Below are 21,396 nucleotides of genomic sequence, written 5' to 3'. Positions count from 1 at the left end.
TCGATGAATTTGCTTTTCAGTGTCTGGACTCTCAGTAATGACTTTAAACCACACTGAACTGAGCTAAACTGAACTGAACTTAAACAGTAAAAACTGAACTACCCTGATCCAGATACTATGACCATTGATGTGAAGCTGCTTTGATACAATCTACATTGTAAAAGCGCTATACAAATAAAGCTGAATTGAATTTAAATTAATACCTTTTGCATAATATCCTGCACAACCTTGTTCAGTCTCATGTAAAATAACTTAGCCTGTCTTACAGGGAGTGCAGAATTATTAGGCAAATGAGTATTTTGACCACATCATCCTCTTTATGCATGTTGTCTTACTCCAAGCTGTATAGGCTTGAAAGCCTACTACCAAATAAGAATATTAGGTGATGTGCATCTCTGTAATGAGAAGGGGTGTGGTCTAATGACATTAACACCCTATATCAGGTGTGCATAATTATTAGGCAACTTTCTTTCCTTTGGCAAAATGGGTCAAAAGAGGGACTTGACAGGCTCAGAAAAGTAAAAAATAGTGAGATATCTTGCAGAGGGATGCAGTACTCTTAAAATTGCAAAGCTTCTGAATCGTGATCATCGAACAATCAAGCGTTTTATTCAAAATAGTCAACAGGGTCGCAAAAAGTGTGTGGAAAAACCAAGGTGCAAAATAACTGCCCATGAACTGAGAAAAGTCAAGCGTGCAGCGGCCAGATGCCACTTGCCACCAATTTCAGAGCTGCAACATCACTGGAGTGCCCAAAAGCACAAGGTGTGCAATATTCCGAGACATGGCCAAGGTAAGAAAGGCTGAAAGACGACCACCACTGAACAAGACACACAAGTTGAAACGTCAAGACTGGGCTGAGAAATATCTCAAGACTGATTTTTCTAAGGTTTTATGGACAGATGATATGAGAGTGAGTCTTGATGGGCCAGATGGATGGGCCCGTGGCTGGATTGGTAAAGGGCAGAGAGCTCCAGTCCGACTCAGACACCAGCAAGGTGGAGGTGGAGTACTGGTTTGGGCTGGTATCATCAAAGATGGGCTTGTGGGGCCTTTTCGGGTTGAGGATGGAGTCAAGCTCAACTCCCATCCTACTGCCAGTTTCTGGAAGAAACCTTCTTCAAGCAGTGGTACAGGAAGAAGTCTGCATCCTTCAAGAAAAACATGGTTTGTCATGCAGGACAATGCTCCATCACACGCGTCCAAGTACTCCACAGCGTGGCTGCCGAGAAAGGGTATAAAAGAAGAAAAACTAATGACATGGCCTCCTTGTTCACCTGATCTGATCGCCATTGAGAACCTGTGGTCCATCATCAAATGTGAGATTTACAAAGAGGGAAAACAGTACACCTCTCTAAACAGTGTCTGGGAGGCTGTGGTTGCTGCTGCATGCAATGTTGATGGTGAACAGATCAGAACACTGACAGAATCCATGGATGGAAGGCTTTTGAGTGTCCTTGCAAAGAAAGGTGGCTATATTGGTCCCTGATTAGTTTTTGTTTTGTTTTTGAATGTCAGAAATGTATATTTGTGAATGTGGAGATGTTATATTGGTTTCACTGGTAAAAATAAATAATTGAAATGGGTATATTTTTGTTTTTTGTTAAGTTGCCTAATAATTATGCACAGTAATAGTCACCTGCAAACACAGATATCCCCCTAAAATAGCTAAAACTAAAAACAAACTAAAAACTACTTCCAAAAATATTCAGCTTTGATATTAATGAGTTTTTTGGTTTCATTGAGAACATGGTTGTTGTTCAATAATAAAACGATTCCTCAAAAATACAACTTGCCTAATAATTCTGCACTCCCTGTATTTGTATAGTTTATAAGTATTTGTAATATACATGTGTGTTAGTTGTGCATAGTTTTTTTTTAAATAGCTCTTATGTCCAGTGTTTGTATTTATGATTAATCTATGAAGCACTATTGTCCTGTGAGACACAACATTTTCGTTCCTCTGAATGTCCACACATGTAGCGAAATGACAGTACAGCTAGACTTGACTTGATGATATACTATACTATACACATAATCGGTTATGATCTATTTAGCAGGAATAGTTCATATAATAGTTCATACAAAAAAGTTACATTTAAAATTCATGGATTTACTACATTTTGTTAAGGTAAGAGGTTGCAAACAATTGATATGGGCAGAATTTAAACAAACAACTTAAATTTAGTCATGTACAATTTAATATGTTTGTTTAAATTCAGCCCATGTAAATATTTTTCAACCACTTGCCTTAAATAAATGTAGTAAATCCAATGAATCATCTTTTATTTCAGAATATTCAGAGAATATTCATTGACTTTCCCTAATATAGAATTTTATTTATTATTAAAAATATCAGGTTTTAAGTTTTATGAAAGAAAAAAAGTCATATAGGTTTCTCATTACATACTGTGGAATAAAAACAATATTTATTCTTTGATTATATGCAGCACCTGTATATATTAGGTCTGTTTTTGTTTGCTGAAAATGTATCCATGTAATTATCATTAATACATTTTGTTTTCTTACACAAATTTAAGAAGCACATCTTTCTTAATATTGAACTTTATATTAGCTAGATTTACCGTATGTTTTCAGGGTCACACTTTACAATAAGGTTTAATAGTTGTTAAAGTTGTACAAGTAATGTTAATTTATGCATTTACTAACATGAACAGCGATTCCGGAAATCAGGTAAGACGAAAAACAGAATCCGAAAAATAAGGGCGAGAACGCGGCGGGATCCGAAAACGCGGTCGAAATCGAAGACGAGGGCTTTTGCTTTTTTTTTTTTTCTGAACGGCTTTTGCGAACCGTCGCTCGGGTTTAGGGAAGGAGGAGGAGGAAGAGGAGGGCGGCCGAGTCGGCCGAGTCGGCCGATCCGGCGGCTTTTCGCGCGAGAACAGCACAGCGGCCTCTCGCGGATCCGCGAAAACAAAAACCGCTCGAATACGTACCTCCTGGGACGTATCTCGCGGTCCGCAGAAATGTCTGCGGGGCTACGTTTCCACAATGAGCCCGGGTTGAGTAAAACTAGTAAAAATATTTTCATAAATTAAAACCTTAAATATAAAAATAACTATTTTTCAGATCTTTCTAATCTTTCTTAATATTTCTGAAAGCCTTAGATTTAAATCAGGACGTTGTCAAAACAAGTACTTTTTTAGTCAGAACAAATAGTTTTTAGTAGCGATAAAATGTTTTTATTATTATTATTATTATTATTAGGCTTTTGTTGCATAAAGTCAATTGTTGCTTTTTAGCCAAAAACACTTTCCATTTCCAAATGTCGTGAAAATGTGATGCAGACTAATACTAATACATGGCTTTTTAAAATGCTAAGTGTAATCCCATTTGACAAACATTAACAAAACAAGACAGTATGTTTTTACTGCTAGTGAAGAATACATAAACTGATCAAAAGTACAGTTGAAGTCAGAATTACTGCCCCTCCTGAATTATTACCCCAACCCCACTCACCCACCACCAACCATTCAAGTATTTTGGAGTTTTGCTCACGAGTTAGGGAAAGATGGAATGTGAGATTGACAGGTGGATTGGTGCAGCGGCAGCAGTAATGTGGTCAATGTACCGGACCGTTGTGGTAAAGAAGGAGCTGGGTCGAAAGGCAAAGCTCTCGATTTAGCAGTCAATCTATGTTCCTACTCTCACCCATGGCCATGAGCTTTGGGTCATGACCGAAAGGACAAGATCTCGGATACAAGCGGCTGAAATGAGTATCCTTCACAAGGTGGCAGGGCGCACCCTTACAGATGAGGAGCTCTGTCACCCGGGAGGAGCTCGAAGTAGAGTCGCTGCTCCTCCACATTGAGAGAAGTCAGCTGAGGTGGCTTGGGCATCTGTTTCAGATGCCTCATTAACGCCTTCCTAGGGAGGTGGTCCAGGCACGTGCCACCGGGAGGAGGCCTCGGGGAAAACCCAGGACACTAGTGAAGCGCAGATGCACGGGTAATCCGCGAGTCAGGTAATAAAAACATACATTATGATTAATTGCGGGTCGGTTGCGGGTGGATGTAGTGGGACATGGCAGTGGACCAGCAAAAAAGCAGAGTGGGCTTTGCAGAATGGGAAGATATGACGACCAATAATAATGGATAAAGTGCAAGAGTAGCAAACTGTTCCGATTTTCAGTTAGAGGAGTCATCAGAGGAAAATCTGCCATCGTTCTGGGAGAAAGAAGATTGCTTATTTCCACGACTACAGCGCCTTGCGAAGAGAATCTTGTTTATTCCTACAAGAGATGCGAGCGAACGCTCATTCAGTGCATCGAGCCGCATTTTTAAGGCAAAGCGGAAGGAAAAGGCCAAGTAAACAAGTAAACACAACATAGCTGCCATTTAGACTGAATTGGCACCATTTTTTATCTTGTTCCTGTATCTGTAAAGCTAAAATGTCTTATTTTTACTTTTTGTATCTATTTGAAAATGAAGAAAATGTTAATTTAAAAAGGTTTAAGATTAATGTATTATTTTACTATCAGAGATGCGCAGATTGGTTCACTGAATCTGCTTTTAATATCCACGGTGACCTACGTATCATCATGCCTAAAACAAAGAATTAAATGAATAAAGTGACGATTGGGTTTGGGTCGGGTGCGGATACATATATCAGATAAAACTAAATGTGCGGGCAGGTGGTGGGTAAATGATTAGTAAGAAGCCGCAGATTCGGGTGTCATTTCATCTGATCCGCACATCTTTACAGGACACGCTGGAGGGACTTTGTCTCTCGGCTGGTTTGGGAACATTTTGGGATCCCCCTGGAGGAGCAGGAAGAAGTGTTTTTTTGGGGTTCTTTCCCAAGACTGCCCATGTGACCCAGCCCCGGAAAAGCGGAAGAAAATGAATGAATGAATGAATGAATGAATGAATGAATGACAGCACATAACATTTCACTAGATATTTTTTCAAGATACTAGTTTTCAGCTTAAAGTGACATTTAAAGGCTTAACCAGGTTAATTAGACAAGTTAGGGTAATTAGGTAAATCATTGTATAACAATGTTGTTTTCTGTAGACAATCAAAAATAATATTGCTTAAGGGGGTTAATAATTTTGTCCTTAAAATGTTTTTTTTTTTTGTTGTTAAAACTGCTTTTATTCTAGCCAAAATAAAACAAATAAGACTTTCTTTAGAAGAAAAAGTATTATCAGACATACTGTGAAAAATTCCTTGCTCTGTTAAACATCATTTAAAAAATATTAAAAAATAAAAAACTCACTGGAGGGCTAATCATTTTGGCTTCAACTGTACACTTTAAATTCAGTCTTGTTTATATTAAATGGAGGGATCTTCTGAAAGCATGAATATAAAAGTACAAGGATTGACCTGGTGAACCGAGCGTGGCTGCGCAGCAACTCAATGACCTTCCCCGTGTTACTGACGGCTCCGTCGGTCAGCAAGAAGAGCAGGCGAGGATGACCTCTGTGCATAGGCTGCCGCAGGATCCAGTTGAGTGGAGCCAGTATGTTTGTACCACCCATATCAGCTCGGATCTTCTTCACATACTCACAAGCCAACGCCAAGCTCTCCTGGAAAAGAAATAAGACAATTAAGCTGTCCGAAAGAAAACTTAAGAACTGTGTTGTTTCAATTAATTTAAAATAAATAGATTGAACAAGCAGCAACAGTCATTTTTAGTAAACGTCTCTGAAAAAATTATTGGGTGAATCAGTGTTTTTACAGTGTTCATAAACATTTTTAGTATGAAAATTCCATGACTTTTGCATGACCTTTTTAAAAAATATTTACCAAATATGAATAATCTTGTAAAGCATTTATAAATCATAGTTCAACATTAACTAATGCATTATTAAAATCCGACACAGTGGTTAGCACTGTCGCTTCACAGCAAGAAGGTTGCTGATTCAAGTCCCAGCTGGGTCAGTTGGCATTTCTGTGTGGAGTTTGCATGTTCTCCCCGTGTTCACGTGGGTTGCCTCCATTCCCCCACAGTCCAAAAACATGCGTTATTGGTGAACTGAATAAAATAAATTGACCGAAGTATATGTGTGTGAATGAGTGTGTATGTGTGTTTCCCAGTACTGAGTTGCAGCTGGAAAGACATCCGCTGTGTAAAACATATGCTGCATAAGTTGGCGGATCATTCCGCCGTGGCAACCCCTGATGAATAAAGAAAAATTAATGAATTATTAAAATATAATGTTGCGCTTGTTAACATTAGTTAATGCACTCTGAGTTAACATGATGTTAAAGAAAGTTAACATGATATAAGATTAGTTGATATATATATATATTAGGGCTAACGTAATTAATCACACTTTTTTGTAATTAATCATGATTAATCACGAAATGCCGTATTTATTACAGAAATAAAAACACAGGCATGTAAGTGCCATTTGAATTTCGAAACAATCAATGCCAATAACAAACAAAAATGATTTCCATGTTGGATTCTAAGTGGACTACAAAAACACACACACATAGAGAGAGAGAGACAACGCGTGCAGTACAGCGGACTCGGCGAGCGAGGGATCCCTTTAGATTCATCAAAACGCACGATCGCTTAATCAAATTTGCTTAAACGAAGCGTTCTAAAGTGTGGCTGTATTTTACAAGTAAGGATTCTGACACAGCAACGTGAAGCAGACGCTTTACAAAAGACGCGTGTAGAGAGGAAACACGTCAAACTTATGAAATGTGAGGGCTCATGGAAGCAGCTTAAAGGCAGAGAATAGGGCTGTCTTTGACAGCTTGCGACTTCATCTGCCACTTTCACTGAATACATTTACATGGACACCAATACTCCACTTTATGATTAAGATAATACTGATTAAGAGTCGACCATGTAAGCAGCGATTTTTGATTACCTTAAAGGATCACGGGAGTCCTGAAATGCGGAGGTTTTTCTTTCCGTTCGCCATGAGGTATCAAATTCCATTAAAACATCCTGAATTAAAATATACTGAATGAGAGTGAACTGCTAAACTGCAGTTAAAGTCTAAATATTAAAAGATGAAACAACCGAAACTGCATGAAACTCTGGAGGAAATGCAGAATAGCCTGGTGATGCCACATTAATTGTTTTATACTGAAACCTTCCTTCTAAAAGCGCGTCCTTGGTCTTACCCAAATTTCGTTGCACATCAAACACACGCAGAGCCGGAGCTAGCTGAACTGGCGCTCTAGGCAAACGGCAATCACGCCGTCCTCAACTCGAAAGTGAAAAAGAAAGTGACTGGTTTGCTGATGAAAACGAGGGCCGTGAGGGAGAGGGTGGGTGTAGCGGATAAAAGTGAAGACCGGTGGGTTCGCTCACTATTCTGCTGCCACCTCTTTGCACGCCCCGTCCCTGAAAATACGTCGGCCACAGCAGGAAATAAAAAAAACTCCAACTGCGTTATTTGCGTTGTTATTTTTCCGCGTTAAATATTTAACGTTAATCACGTGCTTTAACGCGATAATTTTGACAGCTCTAATATATATATGATGGTAAATCATACTAAACGTTTACTATTTTAGGTCTATTAGGATTACCTAAATCATTTACATTTGCTAAATGCCAGAATAATACATTTTAGACTGAAGCGCTAAGAACGAAAACACCATGGCAAGAACAAAACAACAAACACACCAGGACGAAAGCGTGCAACCGAACCGGGCGTGCTCAGCCAAGACAGCACTCATACAAAGACGAAGATAGACAGGAAATATAAGTGCTTGACTCGAGAAAACTCAAGCCAGGCACAACATACTAGACAAGACAGGACTAGTGTCTGGACTCCGCCACCAAACAAGAATTAACAAGATCGAAGTGGCAGAATCCTGATGTTCCACCTTCTTCAAATGATCTTCCTTTAGGTTCAGCAGGAAAAAGACACTTATAAACATTTGCAACCACTTGAGGGTATGTAAATAGTGGGTATATTTTAACTTTGGCGTGAACTGTCTCTTTAAGCTATCAATATGGACCACTATAGCTACACATGAAAAAGTACCACCCCAGTGACAGCTCTCGTACATTTATTTCTGAGAGTGCATTACATTTTACAACATTTAAGCAGTTTTAAAATGACTTGCACCAGAGAGAATACCGAATGAGCAGAGTTTTATCTGTTTTGAAATCATATGACGCTTTAAAAGCAATTCATTCTGTAAGCCCAGAGCTTTATCAGTGGACGGCGGCAGAAAAACACAGTCATAGATCTTCTGTACAGTCTAGCAGCTCTCAGTGTTAACTGCTGATCTAATGAGGCCAGTAACGGCGGCTCTCTGCAGGGGACTTTACCTCATCATAGCTCTGGCTCGTGGAAAACAGTGTTTTGAATTTGGATCCAAAGCCCACAATGTTGAACAAGCAGGCCGGGAAAAGACTTTTCAGAATCACCACCATTGCATCCTGTGAACGCACACAAAAATGGGAGGTCAGCAGGAATGAGATGAATAGGAGAAAAGCAGGGTGGATTATAGTGGGCAGATACAAAGGAAGAGGAATGCATATACAGTTGCAGTCAGAATTATTAGCCCCCCTAAATTATTCGCCGCCTGTTTTTGTCCCCCAATTTCTGTTTAACAGAGAGAAGATTTTTATTTATAATAACTGATTTATTTTATCTCTTCCATGATGACTGTAAATAAAATGTTACAAGATATTTTTCAAGACACTTCTATACAGCTTAAAGTGACATTTAAAGGCTTAACTAGGTTAATTAGGCAGGTTAGGGTAATTAGGCAAGTCATTTTATAATGATGGTTTGTTCTGTAGACAATTGAAAAAAATAAGAGTCCCGTTTTTCATCCATTAAACTTTATTACATGCAGTATTACACACAGTCCAACACTGCACTAAGATGTACACATGACTTGAAGAGAATTTGACACTTCCTGTACTGTCGGTACAACCGACTTGACATAATCACAAACCAGCCATCACCGTCACAAGCGCACACGATCAGAAAAGAGCCTTGTAGACGAAAGATCTTTCCACAAACCACTCATGCATCTACTTAGACAACAGTACTCAAGAGCGATTCCTGAGGAGTAATAAACCGGTGTGATAAATACTGTATTACGACTTCTCAGTTGTCTCATGTAGGCTACTTTTTTGACACGTACAATATTTACAGCCACTACTACCAGTTTTCTGTACAATCTTCGAACTGAAATCAGCAAAATACTGTAATGATACGTAGACGGCAATAAATATAATCAGCAAAATAATTACTATGTATCGCAGTAACAGTACAACGTTCATATATCAACAGTCCAGAAAGTTCTGCGGGATTAGGCACTTAACACTGGAGAGCACTAGATAGTGTCCTTCAAGTGACAATTTGACATCTTTAACAATCGTAAAGGCAAACAGATGTACATTGCATGATGTTATACTTTACACATAACTGCATCTTACGCCGTCGAATCCTCCGTTAACTAAAATAGTCTGACATGCCACATACTGTATACAGTCGAAGTCAATTACATCAACTAATAAACAAATCACTCGCTATAAACCTTTGAATGATTAATTCATATTTATGTTACATATGATATGATAAAGGCTTAACTAGGTTAATTAGGCAGGTTAGGGTAATTAGGCAAGTCATTAAATAAAGATGGTTTGTTCTGTAGACTATTAAAAATATATAGCTTAAAGGAGCTAATAATATTGACCTGAAATGGTGTTTAAAAATGTTAAAACCGCTTTTATTAAAGCTGAAATAAAACAAACAAGACTTTCTCCAGAAGATAAACTATTATCAGACATACTGTGAAAATTAATTTGTTTAAAATTAATTAATTTAAATTTAATTTGAAATAGTGACAGACCTCATCGTTTTAAAAACCGAGAAAATCCTACAGCTCTTCTGTATTAATCACATTCATATTTACAAACCTAATTATCACCTCATGCTAATTACTCTCTGCTGTTCCTGCTGTCAGTCTGACAAGGAGCAGCATTGTAAATTCTATCTGTACCTTAGACGAAACACAATAGACGTCTGACAGGTATAATAGTGGTGTTCATTAAACACTGCCACACTGTTGTCTAATGGCTCCGGGTCTGCTAACAAAGACTGCTGGCTCAATTCAAGCTAGGGTGACACAAAAAGCCATTAGCGATAGACCACTAGTCTAAACATTCGGGGGAATGTTCCAATGAAGGGTACAGACATGCCATAAGAGTGTAACACTTAACCCTGCAATTAGTTTAATGTGGATTGCTTTACATAAGGATGTGGTAAATTACATAGAACTATATAGCGCATTGAGCATGTCAAATGTAATGTAAAAGGTAATATATACAGTATTGTGCAAAAGTGTTTGTCTTTGGGAGTCTTTAGGTTTTGGGAGGCTGAGACTTTGCACACATCTATGTCTCTTCATGTAGATTGTGTCAAAGCAGCTTAACATAGAAGTTCTAATAATGGTAATGGTAGTATCTAAACGGTATTGAGCAAGAACAGGGTCATTACTTTTAGGGGAACAATACCTTTAAAATAAGAACAGAAAATAAGGGAAATATGTACACAATGTTCAGAACAAAATTACTTTTGGAATCAAAAGACTAGCATCATACGTCTGTGTTTAATGTGACCTTTTTGGCACCAAGCAACAGCCTGAACTTTTTTGATGAGACTTTTCTGAAATGATGTGCTGTTTACCATTAGGTTTTTTCTTAGATTTAACATGTTTTATCTTTCTTTTTCTCTTCAGATGAATCTCATAATGCCTATACTATTGCCTAAACATACTTGTACACTCCAAAAAATCAACAAGGCATGTATTGTTGGATTTACAAAATAAAAATTTGTCAGATTGAAAAGAACAAATCAAGTTTACGTATGTTAAATGATTAATTCATGTTATTTGAAACTGAATCAAGAAATAATGAAATGAATTTGATCAGAATATGTTGATTCAATGAGACTGAGACGCTTCAAATCGACAACTCTCACTCTGGAGAGTCACTTCGCGCATATCAGTAGGTGGCTGTAGTTTTCATACGAAAACAACAAGAAGAAGTTTCACCGCGTGTTTTCGGCACAGTTTGGGAATTGGTTTTCCCAAGAGCTTGAATGTTATGCATGTTATGTTGTTGGCTATATGTTTCCTATACATTTTATACTTTTACATTTTGAATAGGAGTACCAAAGCGAAGAAAGCTGTTTAAACTCAATTGGTAAAAAAAAATGATGTTAACGTCCTACAGGTATTGCTTGGGGATCAGTTTTCTTAAGAGCCAAGGTTATTTTGATGGCTAAATGTTTCTTATACATTTTATATTACATATTACAATTTTGGATATTATATAACATTTTGTATCAGAATATTAAAGAAGAAATTTGTTTAAATGTGATTCGTGCCTGCTAAAGGCTATAATAAAAGAAATATATATATAACATGTTTTCTGTCCTTTTTGTGTTGAATTACTTAATTTTAAATCTTGCTTCATAGTATTGTAATTAAAAAAATGTAATTTAAACAACAGGGAGAGGCAGTGGCGCAGTGGGTAGCACGTTCGCCTCACAGCAAGAAGGTCGCTGGGTCGCTGGTTTGAACCTTGGCTCAGTTGGCGTTTCTGTGTGGAGTTTGCATGTTTCCGGTTTCCCCCACAGTCCAAAGACATGTGGTACAGGTGAAATGGGTAGGCTAAATTGTCCGTAGTGTATGAATGTGTGTGTGAATGTTTCCCAGATGGGTTGCGGCTGAAAGGGCATCTGCTGCGTAAAAAAACTTGCTGGATAAGTTGGCGGTTCATTCCGCTGTGGCGACCCTGGATTAATAAAGGGACTAAGCCGACAAGAAAATGAATGAATGAATTTAAACAACAATAATGAACAAAAATTTTACTAGCTGATTTAACAAGACATAATTTTGTTAAAGTAAAGCTTTAGTGTTACATTGAGTAAATTAGAATCATTTTAATTAGAATAACACAATACAAACATTTTGAGTCAATTAGTTGCAAAGAAGTTAGACTGACATATTGAAACCATGTTTTATCTACAAATGTGCTTTGTGTTCATACAACATGTTCAAAGCAGTTCAGGTTTACTTGATTGGATTAGATGCATAAAGGGTGCCACGATTAAATCATGTTCATTCAACAATTTTTTTTTTTTGAGTGTATATAATATTTAGGTCTGGACTCTGTGGAGGCCATTTCATGACTGTGTTCATTTCATCAGCTGTTTTTCTCTCCAAATATGATTTTGCTACATTAGTAATGTGTTTGGGATCATTATCATGCTTAAAAAATAAATCTATTACAAAGTAAGTGCTTTTTTAGAATTACATGATGAATTATAACCTGTCTGTACTTTTCAGCATTCACAATCCCATCGATTCAGGCAATATTGACAGCAGCTCTGGCAGAAATCAGTTCAAAAACTCTCCTTCACAAACTGGATGTTATTTACCATGCAGCAATTAGTTTTGTTACTGGTGCGCCATTTAATACTCATCATTGTTAACTCTGTATTTATTATTAAATTGGCCTTCTCTTCAATCACGTCGACAAATTCATTGGTTTCTGTTAATTTAAAAACCCTTATTGGAAAAACTCCACTATATTTACAGTCACTTCTCAACATTCAGGAAACACGTGGAAATCAGCGCTCTAGTAGTTTTATTAACCTTTGCAAACCCAAAGTTCGCACTTCATTTGGTCATTGCTCTTTTCTTTCTCTTCTTCGTTTTCTGCTGCTGATGCTTGGAAAGCTCAGCACTTTCATTCCACTATAATCTTTTCAAGAGTTCATACTTAGCTGATGATTGATTATAAAGCTAGTTTGGCATGCTGTCCTGGGAGGGAGCCCTGAGCTTATAAGATCCTTGAGCCCGGGGCTCACCCCATATTGCAAGGCGAGAGGAGAGTTTGAGCTCAGGTAGATCTCGAGAACTCCCCTGCTGTAGTAGCTAAAGAACAGATAGTGAGTGCTCTTAAGGGATAACTACTTACTAGGAGCATGTCTATGGTGCAGATTAGGATTATTCGATAAACTTAAGTTGCATGTTTTTGGACGGTGGGAGGAAACCGGGGAACACGGGGGGAAACCCATGTGAGCAGGGGGAGAACGTGTAAACTCTGCACAGAAACACGGCTGGCTTGGTAAGGACTATAACCAGTGATTTTCTTGCTGTGGGGCAACAGTGCTAACCACTGGGCCACCGTGCCACTCATCTAGGAAAGGAGGAGAAGTAGGGCTGGAAGGAGGGATTCTTCAAAATGAAGATGGAACTTATATGGAACTTAGGGTATTTATAGTGGCAGTGATTGGTGAATCACAAATTGAATAATGGAGGACCAGTTGCAAGCAATCATAAGCACATAATCCTCTCGAGATTAGTTTATAAATAAACTTCACTTAAAAACCACAAAAATCTATCTAGAACCTGTTTTTTCTGGTTGTATTTTAATAAAGAGAATGCAAAGTAATATATAATGTCATTATACACTCACGAAAACAACAAATGCAACTAGGAGCCTAAGACTTTTGCACAGTAATGTACATTATTACATACACACACACAGCCCAATTTTAGCCCAGATTTTCGGTTTCGTGAAATTGCAGACAAATGTCCAAAATCTGAAGCAAATCGGTGCTTGTTCAAGCGGGCAACAATCACGAAGTACAAATCATCAAAGATGCTTTCAGAGAGAATCACCAACGTGTCGCTGAAACCTGTGAAATATTTGGCATGCTAAATATCTGGACCTGTCGTCAATTATAAATCATGCTAATTTAAATGAGTTCTGATTGAAAAACACATCTGCAATGTTTTACTTAATTATACAAAGAGTTAAATCCATATTCGCGGTCAATAAATATAAAAATGACCAGCATGAGTCCTTCAATAATTGTCAGTTTGTGTAATAATATTAAATAAATGGTGACAACATGCACGTTCATTTCAGGGTGAACAAAATTCCTTTAAATAGCATCTTTTCAGTGTTACAAGATACATCTATTGTTATCCTGCTTTATCCCAGGAGGAATCACATTGGATTTATGACATTTAAGCATGGATCAAGACTTCCTCAGGGTCAAGGATATTCTGGGACGGGTGTTTCTGCGACCTGAGCCTTTACATTCAAGCAGTTTGGAGTTTGTGGTCAGGAAAGGAGCATCCTCAATCAAAAGCCCAGTGAGTCATCGCTGCATCGTGCGTCACGCTGCAAAACCCGCCAACAGGGAGCATACACACACACACTCATTCATACACACACACACTCATTCACACATCAACAGTGCACAAAATATCCAATCTCAGCATGAAGACTTACCAAGTTCAATTATCATAGCCACTTGAGCCATTCAATGCAACAAGCTGGTTATTTCATTACAAAGCCTCTTCAACAGGCTGCTCAAATGCTCTGATTTGGTTCTGACTAAAGAGTTGTTCGTTGAAATAGTGTAACAAAACAAATAATAGTAATAAAACCAAAATATTTACTTATTTTTTCAGTTTTGTGATATTTATATGTCAATATTTACTGTTGAAAGAGATTCTACAATGCATTTTACACAAGTATTGTGTGCAAAACTGAAATATTGCTTCACTAGCATGGCCCACGCCACACTTTAAGCTAGACTTTACTGTAGGGATGTAGGGATGAAAGGGATGGTTGAAGAACAGTGAGATGAAGGGGAAAGGGAATAAGAGGATGACTGGTAAACAGGTGGGTAAGTTGATCGAGCATCATACTATGCCCAGAGACTCAGAGTGGGGGTGCTGTCTCTGTAATAGTTTGGCAGAGTGATTGGACTCCCCGATTCAACCTACGTGTAGGAGTGAAAAGGGTTATGGGATTGTGAATGGAAATGGAGGAATGGAGGGTGGATTCAAAGAACAAGAATAAGAGTGCTAGAGGGATAATCTTCCTTAAATAAGTTTAAGGAAGTGGGTGATTGGTTAAGGTGACAAAGCGAGGTGTGGTTCCGCCGCTGAACATTTATTAACAAGTTAACTCCATATAAAATATTTAGGAACAAAGCACTGTTTCTAATCCAATGAGGCAATTTGAAAAACTTGTGCCAGAGTCAATTCAATTCAATTCATCTTTATTTGTAGAGTGCTTTTGCAATGTAGATCGTGTCAAAGCAGCTTAACATAGAAGATTATAGTAGATTGAAACTGTCAGTCCAGTTTTCAGAGCTGAAGGTCAGTTTGGTTCAGTTCCGTGTGGTTTAGTTTCCACTGCTGAAAGTCCAAACACTGAAGAGCAAATCCATTGATGCGCAGCTCCACAAGTCCCAAACCAAGCAAGCCAGTGGCGACATCAGCGAGGAAAAAACTTCACCTATTGACAAAAGTGAAGGGAAAAACCAGGCTAAATTGTGCACGACCATTTTTCCTCTGGCTAAACTTTTTGTGCAGAGCAGCATTCTAGACATCTGAGGCTGTAGAGCGCTGTAGTCCATCGTGGATAAGCTGCAGTTGGGAGAGATCACCGGCTGGTGTACAGGCTGGCCCTTCAGAATCAATGCAAAGACTCTGAATATCAAAAAAGGAAAATGGAAATTACTGCAGTAGGAGAAGCCACTGTGGGTCTTTTTTGTTTTTTGTTGCACTGATTGTGTCATCAGATTTGCCGCTTTAGCTATTGGGTCTTGATTGAATACTCGTCGTGGGTGAAGTCAAACCGCAGGAAAGAGTCTTCTTACACTACCAGAACCTCGACGAAAAATTTGATTGCAAGGGTCATTGAACGGCTGTAGATGAACATGTCAAACCAATGAAAATATCCAGTTAGCGGCAGTTCTGTGGGTGCAAATGCCTTGTTGATGCCAGAGATCAGGAGAGACTGCCCAGACTGGTTCGAGCTGATAGAAAGGCAATAGTAACTCAAATAACCATTCGTTACAACCGAGGTGTGCTGAAGAGCATCTCTGAATGCACAACACGTAAAACCTTGAGGCAGATGGGCTATAGCAGCAGAAGACCACACCGGGTGCCACTCTTGTCAGCTAACAACAGGACTCTGAGGCTCCAATTCGCACAGGTTCACCAAAATTGGACAACAGAAAATTGGGAAAATGTTGCCTGGTCTGATGAGTCTAAATTTCTGCTGTAACATTCGGATGGTCGGGTCAGAATTTGGTGTCAACAACATGAAAGCATGGATCCATCCTGCCTTGTATCAATGGTTCGGGTTGGTGCTGGTGGTGTAATGGTGTGGTTTTTTTTTCCTTGGCACAGTTTGGGCCCATTAGTACCAATTGAGCATCATGTCAACACCACAGCCTTCCTGAGTATTGTTGCTGACCATGCCCATCCCTTTATGACCACAGTGTGCCCATTTTCTGATGGCTACTTCCAGCAGCATAGCACACCATGTCATTAAGTGCGAATCATCTCAGAATAGTTTCTTGAACATGACAATATGTTCACTGTACTCAATTGGCCTCCACAATCACCAGATCTCAATCCAATAGAGCATCTTCAGCATGTGGTGGAACGAGAGATTAGCATCATGGATGCGCAGCCGATGAATCTGCAGCAACTGCGTGATGCTATTATGTCAATATGGAGGAATATTTCCAGTACCTTCTTGAATCTACGCCATGGAGGATTAAGGCAGTTCTGAAGGCAAAGGACGGTCCAAGCCAGTACTAGTAAGGTGTACCTATTAAAGTGGCCGGTGAGTGTATATCGTCATACTGCACAGCCCTGCTGCCAAGTCAGTACTTTATGCGCACAACTTTGCTACTTTAATGACTCTGCATAAATATTAATTCCAAAAAACGTTCATAAAAGCTAATTAAAACGTGGGCGAAGCATCTGAGGCTGTACAGTAGCTTATGAGGAAGACTCTCTTTGTTAAATAAGCCCTGCAGTGTGTATATAAAAGCCCTGATTCATTAATGGTCATTAACACGACTGAAGCACTTTAGGGTTTTAAGTCGCTGGATAAATTAGGATGTCTTCAAAAGTTAATGAGCACTGGGAGGGAGGGCCACAGTTAGTTTAAGCACAGAAACAGTTGTGTCCCACCTTAACTCGATTAATGTTGACCCCGCTCATGCTTCCACTGCGGTCTATGAGGAAGACAAATTCGCCCTGGATGCTGCGCAGGTCAGAAGTGGTGGATCGCAGGTCCGGACAGAAGTTCAGCATCACCACAGGGTTGTGGAGGATGTCTTTATGAAGCCTCTTCCGAATAATGTCCACCTACACACACACATACATAGATGAGTCCACAAAATAGCCATTACTGGAGGCAATAAGAGTAAAAGCTGGTGAATCTCAGTCAAAATAATATCTGTAAAATATAAGAAGAGCTAAAAGTTTGGGATTAGTAATATTCTGTGAATTTAGAATACGTTTTTAGTTTTAATTCTAGCAAATCAATAATTGAGTTTTAATGATTTCTATAAGCTAGCATGCTTCAAAACTGTGATAAAATTCGCATCTAGAATATATAAACATAATATAAATGAAAGTTAGCAGTTTGTCACTTCCGCCTCAATGAATCAATAATGTTTTGACATCACCTCATCATTCAGTTTCTCATCAAATCTCCTGACCAATTAAATGCTCTGAGTATCTGACATGCCCCGCTCCCTTCAACATGTTTCTCATTTGCTTTTCATTTGACCTCAACTACTCTCACTGGCAGAGCTGTGATAAACCTTTAACCTTTAAAAAGACTGTTCTGCTCACGAAGGCTGCATTTATTTGATTTAAAAAAATACAGTAAAAACGATTTAAATATTGATAAATAACTTTTAAAACATCAGCATCATTATTAGTGGCATATTTAGTAAAGATGCTGGTGTTTTACACAACAGGAATGAAGAAAGTCTGGGAAGAAAAAAGTACAGTGCATTTAATTGATTGTAAAGTGTACAGATTAATTCATTCCTTTATTCATCAGGGGTAGCCACAGCGGGATGAACCGGCAACATATCCAGCATATGTTTTATACATTGGACGCCCCTCCAGCTAAAACCCAGTACTGGGAAACACCCTTACAAACTCATTCACACACACACGCACAACAGCCAATTTAGTATATTCAGTTCACCTATTGCGTATGTCTTTGGACTGTGGGGGGAACCAGAGCACCAGGAGGAAATCCACGCCAACACAGGGAGAATATGCAAACTCTACACAGAAATGCCACTGACCCTACCGGGACTTGAACCAGCTACCTTCTTGCGGTGACTGTGCTAACCACTGAGTCACCATGTCACCTGTACAGATGTATAATGCTGAAAATTTAGCTGATGAAACTCAAAGAAGTTATTGAATGGATGAAATGTAGATTATGTAATACAGCAGGACCTTTTACAGTATGTAGCATGGCAAAGATTGTAAATCTACTACTCCATAAAGATTGTAAATCTAATACTCAGTCTCAATTTATCCATGATTTTTCTATTGAAATAAAATAAAAGCAAAATCGTATTCATTCATTCATTTTCTTTTCGGCTTAGTCCCTTTATTAATCTGGGTTTGCCACAGCAGAATGGACCGCCAACTTATCCAGCATATGTTTTACACAGCGAATGCCTTTCCAGCTGCATCCCACTAGTGGGAAACACCCATACACACTCATTCACACATATACACTACAGCCAACTTAGTTTACTCAATTCACCTACAGCGCGTGCCTTTGGACTGTAGGGAAAACCGAAGCACCCAGAGGAAGCCCACACAAACACGGGGGAAAACATACAAACTCCACACAGAAATACCAACTGACCCAGCCGAGGTTCAAACCAGCGACCTTCTTGCTGTGAGGCGACATTGCTGAGCCACCATGTTGCCGCTAAATCGTATATTTATAAAAATTATTAATTTTTTTGTACTGTTTAATATTAAGGTTTCTTTGCAATATATTATCTACACTGTGACTTTAGCATGTGAATCAAAACAATAAAACTGCATTATGACACATTGATAAACATTTAATGTTGTAATTTACTGTAGAATCTGTACTTTTTTATAGTGTGGGTATTTTATTTATTCAGTGTGAACCATATGGTCTCTATTTTAACGGTCTAGGCACAAAGTCTAAAGCGCAGAGCGCAAAAGCATTAAAGGCATGTCCGAATCCAATTTTGCTATTCTAATGATGTAAAAATACGGTTTGCACCATGGTGCATGGTATAACAGGGTTGTGCTTATCTTCTTAATAAATTTATGGGTGTGTTTTAAGCATAACGTGCATTAAATCATTCAGAGTCTCTTCTCCCATTCCCTTTAAGAGCCAGTTGCGTCGTGCCATGGTGCATTTGCTATTCACGTGGTCGAACTTTGTAAGTGAGAAAAACTGAACACTTCACTTGCGAGAAAACAGTTAAACAGACCATCTGCAGTATGAGAGTCAAGAACAAGCCTCCTCCAATCATTTTTTTTAACTTTCCCCTTCTTTCTTTAGTGGATAAGGAAACGTGTCCACTGAGGACATCCATTAGCCTACATAATTAATTTTGTTTGTTAAGAGCAAAGATTTGTTTCAAAACTATTTCTAAATTCAGTTTTAATTTCCAGCAAAGAAACAATAAGAATGAAGTGTGGACAAAAAACACATGCTACGCCCCATATGGTCCAAAACCCGACAGGTGAACAAATCTAAGCTTGTTTTTAATAAAACAATTATAAATAAATATGCATATAATAAATAATGCTGGTAATAGTAATAACATTACACAAAAGCAAGTTGTCATGAGTAAGCTGAAAAAAGCCCCCCGAGGTGAAGAAGGCATGAGGCAGTGGTTTTTTATATTTATGTAGAAAGTAATAATTTTTGTAATATTTTAATCCTTTAATATTTTTTCGTTTGTAAAGATATTTGTGCATTGCTGTACATCCTGCATGCTTTAAGCAATGTGTAAGTGAGGCAAGTAAGTATAATAGGGCCCTGTGTGTTTTCTGTGAGATTCACCCAAAAATCTGTGACAAACATTTGCTAACAAAATGATTTCTTTCTACAACAAAAAAGTTAATAAAACATTTCACAAAGTTTGATCCTGGGTGTAGGATGTAAACTGGTCTATTAAAGGTTGAGAGTTCAATGTTTAGGTGAACCTTCAGCAGAAATACAGAAGTCAAACTACTTGACAAAGCTCAAGAGCTTCTGGAAAATGGCCATTAGCCTATAGTGATTGTGAACTGCTGTGAAAAGTGTTTCAAATCAGTAATGTATTCAACCACTTCACAGAACCGTTGAGTTAGTCAGTCCTTTGTGTCATAAATGATGTCTTTCAAAAATCTGCTGTTTCTAAGTCTTTAATTATATGAACTACCTGGCCTGATTTTCATTTCAAAGTCTTTCATTTCAGCCCTAATCATTCGAAGTTCAGATTGCAGGTATTGTTTCTTTCAGCAACTTACTTCTTTAATGTGAGAAAAAGTATATTCGTTCTTTCAATTCTCCTTTGCTTTTCAACAAGTCTTTCTGATTTTTAAGCCTATTTTTACTTTATTTAATAATTTAATTAATATTTTTACCTTTTACCCAGGGCTGGACTGGGACAAAAAATCAGCCCTGACATTTTGGGCCAGAGCGGCCCTTATACGATCCAAATGCTGCCTGTCTGTGCACACTCTTGAATGTTTACCAACTCCTATTTTACAAAATCACAAAAGCCACATATAGGAAATGAATATTAATCTCAATTTAATTTCTATATACTGTCCATAAAGATTTTGGTTTTGTTCTCAAAAATTCACTATTCATTCATTCATTCATTCATTCATTCACTATTCATTCATTCATTCATTTTCCTTCGGCTTAGTCCCTTTATTTATCAAGGGCCACCACAGCGGAATGAACCACCAACTATTCCAGCATATGTTTTATGCAGCAGATGTCCTTCCAGCTGCAACCCAGTATGGGAAACACCCATACACACTCATTCACACACACACACACACACATACACACACACACACACACACACACACACACACAAACACAAACACACACTACGGGCAATTCAGCTTATTCAACCCTCTATTCACTCAGCCTACATGAAATTATTAACATAACTGCCTCGTGTAGCTACTATATTCATATGACCATCACCTTCACTATAACAAAACTGCCTCGTTTAATTTTTATTGAAACATATGAAACATACCCTGCCTCTTTTGCTGAATACAAGTTTTAATAATCAATAATTGCCATTATAAAAGTATAACGTACAATACATTTATACAATAAAGAAAAGCAACCAGTAAAATAAGCAGTATTCACAGCCTTTGCCGTGAAGCTCTAAATTGAGCTCAGCTACATTCTGTTTCCACTGATCATTTTTGAGATGTTTTAGCAGCTTAATTGGAGTTTACCTGTAGAAAATTCAGTTGATTGGACATGATTTGAAAAGGCATACACCTGTCTATATAAGGGCCCAGGGTTGACAGTGCATGTCAAAGCACAAACCAAGCATAAAGACAAAGG

General features: G+C 38.3%; 1 protein-coding gene across 2 annotated transcripts in view; it reads right to left on the bottom strand.

Moving 5' to 3' along the window:
* vwa5b1 (von Willebrand factor A domain containing 5B1) overlaps positions 1-21,396 on the bottom strand; it is a 114,223-nt gene that overhangs the window by 53,244 nt on the left and 39,583 nt on the right. For both annotated transcript variants that reach the window (XM_073939304.1, XM_017353785.4), the window contains 3 exons: positions 16,980-17,156; positions 8,269-8,379; positions 5,349-5,551 (listed from right to left, as the gene is read on the bottom strand). In XM_073939304.1, coding sequence (XP_073795405.1) covers positions 5,349-5,551; positions 8,269-8,379; positions 16,980-17,156 — 491 coding nt within the window. The remainder of the gene's footprint in view (positions 1-5,348; positions 5,552-8,268; positions 8,380-16,979; positions 17,157-21,396) is intronic.

This window comes from Danio rerio, chromosome 23, assembly GCF_049306965.1.
Source record: "Danio rerio strain Tuebingen ecotype United States chromosome 23, GRCz12tu, whole genome shotgun sequence".
NCBI classification, from domain to species: Eukaryota; Metazoa; Chordata; class Actinopteri; order Cypriniformes; family Danionidae; genus Danio; species Danio rerio.
The sequence above is the reverse complement of the archived record's forward strand: the minus strand, read 5'-3'. Positions and strand labels throughout refer to the sequence as shown.